Raw genomic sequence first — 11,937 nt, forward strand, 5'->3', positions numbered from 1 at the left:
AGGTGGGGCAGCCATCAGGGGGCTGGAGTGGGGCATGTGGGCCTTGCAGGGGAGTTGGTAGCCCCTGCAGGGGCCATTTGGCCCTTGTTGGGGGGCTTTAGCTCCTGTGTGGGGGGGCATAACCCCTGTGGGAGGGCAGCAAAATATATATTCATGTATTCATGAAAAATGTATTTAGAGTTCACTTTATTATTATAATGGAGACACTGGTAGGCTTCTACATTGCTTTAACACTGTAGATATATAAATAATAATAATAAATAATAGAACATTGCCCAACTGATTGCTGTCTCTGTCTTTTTCTCTTTACACTGGTCTTTTGTTTTACTTGTGGAGGAACATGGATTTTTGGGTATTTTACAGAGTGACTTTTGGATTTATTTATTTTTTTTAATCAGGGATTTTTTAGTTTTCCAATAAGGAATACCAGAATTCTTCCTAGGGAGGCCAGTGGCAGGGCCCTACCTGCTCAGAGCTGGCACCTTGGACCCAGAAACTCCTGAGAGCAAGTAGCCCTGAACTACTTGCCAGGGCAGCTTTTTATACTGCTGCGGACAACACAGGTGCTGGCCCTGGGCTCTAGCTCCCCCTGGCTGCAGATCTGGGAGGAGCCAGGCAGGGTTATTTTGCCCCCAAGTGGCACTTCATCGTGGAGCAAATTGTGCATGTCTGAGCACGTGCACTGAGGCAAAAAGCCCCGGGTCAAATTTGCACCGCTTCTGTTTGAGCTGCTGCAGGTGCACGTGCTTGCATGTGTGGATGTGCCCACTGGGTGTCACTTTGATCCCCTTCTCCTGCCTGATCTGTTGCCCTTTTTGCTCCCTGGCCTATATGCTGCTGCAGTCTGCCACATGCCACACACACACACAGACTACCTGTGTCACTTGTGATACAGGAACTGAAAATTGTTGTCCATCCATTTCTTACCCCACCCCACCCCACCCCAATATGCAGGCTCTGCATTATAAACTCTTGAAACAAGTTCAGTCTTGGTTTGGCAGGTAATACTGTAAATCCTCTTTCCTATGTTTAAACACTCATGGCAATGGTGGTACGCAATCTGGTTGGGAAGACCCTCCAGTTTATTTTAATTTCCTGTACCTTTCAGTGTAGTCTGTCTCCAGAGATTTATTGTTATTTGGAGGTGCAATCATACAGGTCTTGCATTTTCCTAGTCATGAATCCTACAGAACTATCAGTCTACAGGATCAGTCCTGTGTTTTTCCTCAGAGGCACATCTGTGTTGCTGGTAACCACAAAACAATGGTAGTGTCATGCTGCTGTTAGAAGTTTTAGAGAAATAATACTGTGCAGAAGGGGAGGACTCTATTGAAGGCCCTTTTGCCAAGCAGGGGGGAGATGCTTGGGCAGGGAGGTAGGGACAGCAGAAGCTAATAGTGCTTCTAATAAAATAAAAGGGCCATTTGAAAGAATATTTTGACTCTTCCCAACTTTACACAGAAGACAAGACTTAGGGCCCTGGCAGTTTTTAGAACAAAAAACTTGTTTCAAAGGCATAGTAACTGAAAGTGTTACCCGAGTGTCTGATTTACTTGTTCTTTGTTGCAGAAAAAAATAACTTATCTTTTATTGAAACTTCTGCCCTGGATTCAACAAATGTAGAAGAAGCCTTCAAGAACATTCTCACAGGTATGGCTTCACCTTTGGATTTTTGGAAGTATGGCACACTAGAGAGTTTTGTAAGGTGGGGGAAGCTAATGTGAACTTAGTCACTAAAAGGAATCCAGCTTATAAATGGCAGTTTTGTTTCTCATCCTTAATTCATGCATTTGACTCACAGCATTGGGACTAACGGTATAGTATATATCAAGTCTTCTACTCTCAGGCTCATTTGTCATGCCAAAGTGACGTGGAAAGATTTGGCTTCATAAATTGCCCAGTGAACTATGCAGTAAATCACGAGCCTTTGGCTTTGGACTAATATCATGCATAGTTTGTATTGCATCTGAACTCCAAGGCCTCCAGGCTTGGGGCTTGCACATAACATGCCTGCCATGTATTTAGGAGCATCTGAAACCCAAGACTGAGTTTGGGAGGCAGGATACTCGCTGATGGTAGCACCACACAGACCTGAATGACTGAGCTCTTGTCAGTCAGTGGCATTCAGAACTGATTTGGCTTGAGACACAAAATTTAAAAACAATAAATAAATAATAATACATGTTTAGCCAATGTGGGCCACGGATTTTATAGTCATGCTGAGTTGATACGCAGATTGCTACAGCTATTTTTAACTTCAAAGTTATTGTTTTCAAATTAGCTCCTCACTTTGTGGTAGGGAGAGCAGAATCTGACCATAAGGAGAGGTGGTAGGGACTGCTAAGGGAAAAAGTTGGGGCGGGGGAAGCAGAACAATGGGGCTGCGTGACCCCCAGATCTCTTTTCTCTGCTGTAGCAGCGGGAGGGGAACAAACTCAAAGCAGACATCCAATAATTCGATTCTATACCTGAAAAGTTGCAACAAATTTGTAAATTTCCCATATAGTATCTAACTATTGAGGGAGGGTATCTTATCAGGGTCATCTTCTAGTCGAGTAAATACAATGGTTCTTGTCTAGTTTCACCCATATAATTTCCATGAAGGCATTTGGTGCATTTGAGATGCTGCAGTTTGGGATAGATGCGTGGGATCTGTGGATTCTGGTGGTTTTGTTGTGAGCAGTGTATGTTCTAGTACTGGTGAAAGTTGTGGGTTTTGCATTCGTCGTTAAGGCAGGGTTGTGTTCCATTAGGTATAGGTTGATCTTTGAACTAATCTTTATACCTTATAGTTCACTAAAGATTTTGTAGTAAAATCAACCATATCCTTTGTATTAAGCAGAACACTGGAGAAGAAAGAGCTGGCTTAAAGAACAGAATAAGTCACTTTATAGTTTAGTTCCATGGCTTTTTTTATTACAGGACAGGAACATGATTATCTAATAAGCAGGGATCCTAGTTTTTCCCTGATTTTAAAAAAATTGCAAGTTCTCTAATACTCCCTCCCCCCCACCCCCAAATCCATGATTTTAAAATTAACCCTCCCCCCACAGCCCCTGCTTCCCCCAGCCCTGCTGGAGGGGGCCCCAGCTGCCAGGGCTATGAACCCAGGTCTGCAGGCCCCTGCCCCCATTCCCCACTGCTGCCTCCTGTGGGCTTGGGTGGCGGAAGGGAGGGGGGCAGCTCCTTGCCACTGTGTGCACTCCTAAGCAACAGGGGAGACCCTTGCCCCCCAGATCTGTACACGGGGCAGGTGCAGGCTGTGGGCTCCTGCCCTGCTTCCCTTCTCCTGGGCCTCTGCAGCCCAGCGAGCACAACCCAGCATGGCAGGGAACAGTGGAGCTGCACGGGGATCTCTTTGCCACTGTGAGCTCCATGTTGCCTTGGTGGCGTGCCTCCTGTGTGCATCACTGCTTTGAGAGGTGCAACCCTGTGCTGCTGCCCTCCTGGCAGCCCTGCATGCAGGAGGCGCATCACCAGGGCAGCATGGAGCTCATGACTCCACTGTTCCCTGCCGCGCCGGGTCGTGCCCACTGGGCTGCGGAGGCCCCAGGGGAGGGAAGTGTGGTGGGAGCCTGAGCCTGCAGCCTGTGCCTGCCCCCACATACAGATCTGGGGGGTGCAGCTACCCCTACCCCTGCCCCTTGGGAGTGCACATGGCAGCAGGGAGCTGGCTCTCCCCAACCTCTTCGCCTGGACAAGCCACCCATGGCCCTGTCCTGCTCCCTGCTGGGACCCTCCGGCCACGCGTTGGGGCCTCAGGCCCCAAGCATCTTCCCTCCCTGCAGGGGTCTCATTTCCCCTCTCCCTTCCCACTTGCTGGAGCTGCTCTCAGGCTGCCTGAAGCCACGTAGGTGCACGTGGCCTCCCTGCCTGACCACCCTCCTCCCAGCTCCCTGCAGCCTGGAGCTCTGCTACTGCAGAGAACTCTGCAAAACTGCAAAATCTCCGGGTTTCTCTGGTAAAACGAGAATCCATGTTTGCCTTTGGTAAAATGTAAAATCTGTGGTTCACTCTGTTTTTCCATGGGAAATGGAAAACCTGGATCCCTGCTAATAAGCAAGCTGTTAAATAAAATGGTTTTGAGCTGTGAATGAGGGTTTTGTCCTGCACCATATATCGTGGGGTGAGAACCAGAAAGTGTGTTTGGGCTTAGAAGAGACTTTTTTTTGTGCTCACCTAATTGCAATATAAACTTTTATCATAAAGATAACGAGTGCCTTTTCTGGTTGTAATGGAACTTTTGGTGGGTAAGCAGCAGGGTTGGTGGAACTAGATTGCTTGTAGCAGTTCCCCGATTTTACATTCAACTCGCCTCAGCAGTGAATTCTACCAACTCCCTTAGCAGTATTTTATAGTCCTTGCATACACCTTTCTGGAGGAAATGCCTGTCTAGGCTATAACAAGTCTGTTCTTGGTTACAGAAATCTACCGCATTGTTTCGCAGAAGCAAATTGCAGATCGATCTGCTCATGATGAATCTCCTGGCAACAACGTGGTTGATATCAGCGTCCCACCAACCACCGACGGACAGAAATCCAACAAACTCCAGTGCTGTCAGAATCTGTGACCTTCTCTAGATGATTTGTGCCCCTTTCTTTGTCTGTGTTTCAGTTAGAAACTTATGTGCGCTTCTTATCTCCTGTGATTCGGTGACTCCCTCTGTTCCTTTTTCACATCCTGTCTCCAAACTCCTCCTTTCATCCTAGAGCTTTAATTGTAGGGCTAACATTCCCTTATCCCTAAAATTCCCTTTGAATGTGATGACTTCTGGGCTTGAAATGTAGGCACTGATCTGATAGACATGTTTGTGGTGGAACATCTGCTGCTGGATATCATCCCACGAAACTCCCCTCAAATGTATATTATTTTTTTTTTTATTTTTTTTTTTGTGGGGGAGGACGAATGGGGGTTTGATTATAACAGTTGAAGAAATAACTACACTTAAGTTTTAGTTTTCTCTAATAGTCAGGTTTTTCAGTCCCATATGTTCCCTTTAGTCACTGGGGAGAAATTAAGAAGGTAACTATTCTACCAAACATTCTGTTTTCTCTCCTGATGGAGTATCACACAGTGAGGTTATTAGTAGCTGCACACACATAAGAAAGCTGTTGAGAATAACATTACTTATAAATCCCCCAAATGCAGTTAGTCTGGCTGTGTAGTTTACTGCTTCCTGCCTGGGAAATCTTTCTCTAGTCCTTAATTTTGTTTTGTTTGGGAACAATCTAGTATGTCTGCATTGCATTCTCTGCCACCATGGATGCCTATGCAGCTATGTGCAGGCTGTATGAAGTGGCTTAATATTTATTCTTGGCTTTGTTAAATAATTAACATTACTGTACAGTAAATGCCAGCATATTGATTTTAAAACCTTTTTGCAACTTGTAGATCTAGGTTCATTTTGTACTGTAGGCTAGTGTCCAAAGGAGAAATCCTCTCTAGTCCCAGAATTTTTTTTGTTTGGTTGGTTTTTTTTGCATGCTGCTCTTTCTCTAGGTCTCTCCTTAACCCATTTGAGTGAGTGAAGCAATATTTTCATGTCATGTGTATATATACCTGCACTTGTAAGGTTTTGGTCATTGTAGAGAAACAGATACTTTATACATTTTGTAAGACTTATGCAGAACTGTAGCATCTTTCATTTTTCTTTTTGTTATCTTTCATCATTACCTTTGTGCATAATCTTTTTTTTTCTTGACCTCTAATTAAAATGTGTAAGATTGTATGTAATATACCCAAACCTGTTACTTCCCTCTTACTCTGTTTCCTGAGCTGCAAGCTGTAATCTTCAAATGATTGTACTTTTACCTGATGTAGCAGATATCTGTCATCAGCAGGGCTAACAACTATAATACCTTCTGTTTTGTTGAATGGGAAGTCTTTTATCACAAGTTTGGGTAGTAATTAGTCTCTTGCTAGCTTCAGAAAATCCTCTCCGACTTTTGCATTAGTCACTAGCTCTTGTACTATTGCTACCTTGCAGTAAACACCGAGTGATGTATTGATAGAGAAACCAGGTGAAATTATCAAATGGGGGAGTTGGGAGCACTGTCTGTTTTCTGAAAGATGATTAAAGCAGTTTGCAGCAAAATTTTGTTCTGTATGGCTTCCAAATTCTGAGACCACGCCTCACTTGACAGATATTATCTTGCATGTCAGTGAGTTGATTTTATGATGCAAAGTGAAATTAAAACTGTAAATTGTGCTTATGAGCGGGAAAGTTGACATTCCAGTTTTGATTGTTTGTGTGTGGTTATGTAATAAAAATTTAAGGGCGGTTAACTCCCGGTGGCTTTTCTTTACAAAATGTCCTATCAAATGCATTTATTTTCTTGTGTTGTGCATGTAGAAGGCCAGAGGTTAAAGCTTGAGGGTTCATGTAGTCTTAGAACTTCATAACTTTACTACTGCACTGAAAATTTCTTTCTCCTTTTTTTTTCCCTACTGCACAAACCTTGGCTAATAACAAGCATTTGTTCTGAGCAGTGGATGCACAATCCCCATTCAGTAGTGAAGGCATTTTATCCCTCCTTCACATCGTGGGGCACAGTCCCTGCCGACTCAACACTGGAGGCACTTTCAGCACTCAACATCAGTATTTTGGGGCAAATAATACTGCTAGCAAATTTGAACTGGGACTTTCCCCTTGTGGTGTGGCCCTAACCAGCCTGTGGTTTTTGGGGGGTGTTTTTTGTGGTCAGTATTTGAGATGATCTTAGACTACATAGAGAAATTCTTAGAGGCTTAAATTTATCTTACTTTCAAGAGCAGGTGGCCCCTTTGGGAGCTGAGCTCCTTGCCTTGTTTAAACAGTTCTTTCAGTGAAACTCTCCTCTCAAAGAATTGGAGACTAGTTCCTGACTTAAGTGTGGTATATGTGAGAAAAGGGCAGTCTTAACCTTGGGATAAGTTAAGATGATGCTTCCTGCAAAACCTTTGTTTCTAAAGGTGACTTTCCCTGTCCCTCCTTCTCCACTGTCACCTGGCCAGGATTCTTGTGGTTTATATTTTTTCAAAGAGTTGAGAAAGTGGCTGCATGACTTAATTCTTAGTTTATGAAGTGGAAACTCATACTCCTGAATTTTATGTGGGACTTGAAGGGTTGGCTCAAAGCCATAGTGAAAGCATCTTACCTAATGAGAGCAGTTATTTGTCCAGCTAGGACCCTCTGGTATGTCCTGTATCTGCCTCTCCTGGGGGAACTGCTGCTGAAAACTAGTTTGTAGTGTAAAGGCAAAGATCTGTCCCTTGCTTTTCTGCTGCAGATCTGTTGATGTTTGTCATAATAGTTCTTGAGCATAGCAACCCTCAGTAGAATGGATGTTAAAGGATTTACCTCTTGGCTTTGTAGCTGCACTCCTGCCTATGCTCTACACATGGTTGTATTCATCTGCATTGGTCATTACTTCAATAAAGCGTAGGTATGGCCTATTTCCTAGATGTTGCTGTAATTGTCTGCAAAGGCAGTAGAGCATTAAACTCTTCTGTTCTGGTGGGGATGAGATGATTTTGCCTAAGCTATGTTAAAGGCCATTAGCAGCAAAGAGGAGGAGGCAGGTAACTTGGTCTTTAAAGCTGTTTTCGGCTGGTTAAAATGCCTCCTCATGCAGCAATAATAAAACTTCTTACCAGGTTTCCTCTGACTTAAAATACCCTAATATTGTCACATTATAATTGTCCCACATTCTTCTAAAACTATGACTAGCGTGAGCAGAAAAAGCTGCAGGTACTTACTGTTGGATTACATACAGAGGGGAGGTCCAAGCACGGGGAATAAAGGAAATGTTCTGTTGTTTCAGCTGTTACCAACATCAAAATAAACTGGGTGCTAGGCCAGGCTTTTTGTTATTCTTCCTTGCCATAAAAAAAGCCCAATTTAGCTGCTTCATAATTCTGGAATCAGATTGCTCCCTAGTGTAACTTCACTGGTTTCATAGTCCAAATGTGGAAGTGCAAATTAAAATAAAAAGGGTCCAGCTGTGCCCAAAATCGCTTTCAAGTGGGATGAGTGTGTTCTGTCCCTGAGCAAAATCTGGACCAGAGAAGTTGCAGCTCCTTTACAGAGAGAAACCAGATGCTGTGGAAGCTAAAGGAAATCTTGCAAAAGGTTGCGCTTCACCCAAATACTAACTAAATACTAGCTTTAGCTTTAAAATGTAAAACTATTAAAATAGACTTCATTTAGTGTGGGTGATCCAATCATGGGTTCTAAAGTGAGTAGGGAGTGTTAAATTATTTCTGCGCTCAGTGGTTGTGATGAGCCTCTCCTGTTAAGTCAGTGACTAGTTAATATCTCTAAGCTTCTTGGGAAGGGAACTTAAAACTGGTAAACACAGAGTATTTCTTGCTAAGCATGGGAGAGGGGGGAGAGGAATCTGATTAAATTGATCATTTGGACCTGGCCGCCTCGCTTCTAAATCCTGCTTTTTCTGTCACAGAGGGGACATCCTGACTGCCTGCAGACATGATTCAGTTAAGTAAAAGGCAAAGAGATCACAGCCTGTCTTGACAGACTTCACCTCCTGAAGTGATAATGTCTTGTAGCTGTCTAATACCTTTAGACAGTGCTTGGGGAAAGTCTTGCCAGCATTGGCAGGACAGTCTTGCCGGCCTGACAGCCCTGCTGCTAGGGAGAAGGAGTAGACTGTACTTAATGCCTTTTGAGCATGAATACCCCGTCCCCCTGCCGGTGAGGAAGAGGCCTTGTGTATTTAGAGAGGTAGTTAGTCATGCTGCCTTCTGCCTGGCTTCAGACTAGCAAAGTTTGCACCTCACAGACTAACTCTTAGCTCATGGAGGTATGACATAATCTTTCATACTTCAGGGGGTGGCAACCTGTGGCTTGCAAAGTCTTGTGGCTCCACAGGTCAGATCTGGTTTGCCCTTGGTGTGCCTGTGCTAGGGCTGAGCAGCGAGGGCCTGGGCTGGGGCCAGAGAGCTGGAAGCTGCTGCTTCTCCCTGTCCCCACTTGGTCCTTGGCCCAGGCTGTAGTGCCAGCACTGCTTCCAGGCAGGGGGGAGCTGCACTAGGGCCAGGCTGAACTTTTGGGGGCAAGGAAGGACATGGAGAAGTGGAAGCAGCTTCCAGCCCCCAGCCTCAGTGCAGCTCCTTCCTGGGTGAAAACTGTGCCCACACCACAATCAGGAAGTGGGACTCTGAGACGGAGCAGTGGCATGGGCACAGCTCCCAGCTGCATGGCTATGAAGGAAGCGCAGGCTGCTGATCTGCAGCCTGCTCTCCTTCCCCAGCCTGCTGATCTGCTGCCAAAGCCACCTGGCCCATGTTGAACCACAGCTGGGTTGTTCTGGCCTACAGGTGATGAAGCCCTTTGCTTATGAGAAGTGACGCAATGCATCTCTGATGTAGTTAGTCCTTGTGTAGTTAGTCATTTTCATAAATCAAAGGATGAGGAGAAAAGCCTATGGCTTGAGGTATTTCTTTTGCACTGACAGAACAGCTTGTCCTTTAGCTGGCGTTATTAGGCTTATTTTTGAGGCTGGATATGTGCTTTTGCTATTTGAAATGAACGCTCACCAAAAAAAAAGCCATGTGTAACTGATCAAGTTTTTCAAAACTTCTTAATTTTTTTTTCCAGAGGACTTAGATCAGTGATTCTCAGCAAGGGTGCCATGGCTCCCTGGGGGGCCAGAAGATCCTTTCAAGGGTGCCACATGATGTTAGCAGTGCTAGGTGCACAAAAATGATTCATAAGATTTAAAATGGGAATCCGCAGTGTCAAAAACATTCTGATGTGCTGTGATATTTCCAAGTTCTTTGCTATAGAAGGATTGCTTTATTTTCCTGTAGTCAAAAAACAGGTGAATATTAAGAGATGGCATTTTTTGAGAAGCGCCTAGAGTTTATCCCTGAGGCACCTCTTTATCCTTGATAAAGCGGTTGAGAAGCACTGATTTAGATTTGTTTTCTGTGCTAGAACATGAGTACCAAATGTTGCAGTGGCAGGCATAAAAGCAAGTTATCCTACATACACGTTGATCTCATGAGAAAGACGGACCTAGTAATATTTATACAGCAGCTACAGAGGGCTTTCCATGCTACTCAAGTAAAATAATCTAAAAAAATACGCATTTATTAAAATTGGAGGGCTCTCCATTTTCAAAAGGCAAAATCAGGCAACTGCAAGTGAAGGTTGAAATTATCCTTAGCTGAGACTGCTTCTGGGCTTAGCTTGGACCTTTGGCTTCTGAAGAAGACCGTAGCAGGACTATTGCCTGGTATTCTGTAGCTCAGAATGGTGAGCAGTGGGACATTTCCAGAAAAAAAACAATCTCCAGGGCTGCATCATTGCAGTTAATTACAGTAGTTTGTACTTATTTCAAAATGCACCAGAAAATCTTCTGTAGTGTTGTCTATTGGGATTTATGGGCTATAGCACTGGACCTTTATGCAACTAAGAAGAGAGGTTCTTTTCATTTACTTTTTGACTCATGGTTCTTGTGTTCAGTTATGTGCAATTCATTTTGTAAATACATGCATCATTTGATTTTTGTGCATGGTTAATTATGTATTGTGGATATAAAGATTGCCAAACCAAATTGTGTGCGTCTAAATTCTGTTCTAAACCAGCAGTAGAAAGGGACTGAAAACTTGCCAGTTCCAACAGCAAATGAATCCCAATTTTGATGCCTCAGCCCTATTGAGAAACATGAGCGCAGGCTTCTGCCAGTGGTGTGATGGGTAGGAGGGACAAGGTTCTTGGTGATGCTGAGTTCGAAGCACAGAGCTGCTAGTAGGCAGTGGCATCTCTATTCCTTAATATAAAAGTTGGCAGTTTCCATAGATGGACTTTTTCCACTGTTCCAAAAATCCCAAAATGTTGTTCTCGTTGTTACAGCTACTGCTCTTTCAGCTGAATCTTTGGATCCTGTCATTATTGTGTCCTTTCTTATTCAGCCAAATGCTAGTGGTGCTAAATACCAGATACCTCCTCTTTGAATGAAATGAGTATGCTTCGAGCTGCCGCAGAATGCATTAGTCCTAATCATTTAGCTACCCTCTAAGGCATTCTGCTCTGGCCTTTGCACTCATTTGGATAAAATAATTCAGTGTTTGTTTTGAGTTGGCCTATCGGTGTAAATGTGACTTCACACTCAACCTAGCCCCAGGGGTGCCTAAGCTTTTTGCCTTGCAGGCTGGATGAGTGGTGCCAGGTCAGTCTGTGGGCTGGATCTGGCTCAGTCAGGGCCCAATTCAGCCATGCAGAGCTTGGAAATGTGGCAGTGGGCGGATTGGTGGCAGTGTTAATTGCCACCACTGCTGCCAAATTTCTGGACCTGTGGGGAGCCTTGTGGTCTGGAGCTGGCCCTCAGGTTAGGGGTTGAGGACCCCTGACCTAGCCTATAATAACCTCTTACCACAAGACCTAAAAGTTTGGAGGGTTTTATCTGCATGTTCTGAGGCTGCAGGGTTGCTTAAAAATATTTAAATAAAATGCTTTAAAATTAAAAAAAAAAAAAATTGTTTTCATGTTTAAATTAAGTCTATCAGAGAACTCCATTTAATACAGACTATGTTGAGACCTAAACTTCTACCATAATCAATTAAAATAATTAATACATAGCCTGAATCTATCCAGAAATGATTTCTTGGCTCTGTGATTTTTGTACACAAAAGGTGTTTTTTCTTTAGCTGTCAGTTTTGACAGTGCTTTAAAGCATGTATGGTATTGAAGACTGGATCCTTTAATTTAGGGCTGTCTGCACTTCAGCACAACCAGAGGTGACATACTGAACTAGCCGTGCACTGCATGGGTGGGACTCTGGGACCCTCACACTCCTGCCTTACCTTTCTCAGTCCTGTGGCCCCCTGGGATCCCTCCCACCATGCAGGCAGTGCCTGCACCGTGCACCTCCCTCTGCTGTGCACATTGCACAGTTAATGCTCCCACCTTGCTGCATGCCAGTGGGAGAGGCA

At 44.2% G+C, this 11,937-nt stretch overlaps 1 protein-coding gene across 1 annotated transcript in view; it reads left to right on the top strand.

Annotated features, from left to right (window-relative positions):
• The window catches only part of RAB11B (RAB11B, member RAS oncogene family), an 18,729-nt gene extending 11,092 nt beyond the window's left edge, over positions 1–7,637 (top strand). The window contains exons 4-5 of the mRNA XM_019550684.1: positions 1,570–1,650; positions 4,425–7,637. Of these exons, the coding sequence (XP_019406229.1) occupies positions 1,570–1,650; positions 4,425–4,570 (227 nt within the window). The 3' untranslated portion in view covers positions 4,571–7,637. The remainder of the gene's footprint in view (positions 1–1,569; positions 1,651–4,424) is intronic.
• The last annotated feature ends 4,300 nt before the right edge of the window (positions 7,638–11,937 follow it).

This window comes from Crocodylus porosus, unplaced genomic scaffold (genome assembly GCF_001723895.1).
Source record: "Crocodylus porosus isolate Cpor-Errol unplaced genomic scaffold, CroPor_comp1, whole genome shotgun sequence".
Taxonomy (NCBI): Eukaryota; Metazoa; Chordata; order Crocodylia; family Crocodylidae; genus Crocodylus; species Crocodylus porosus.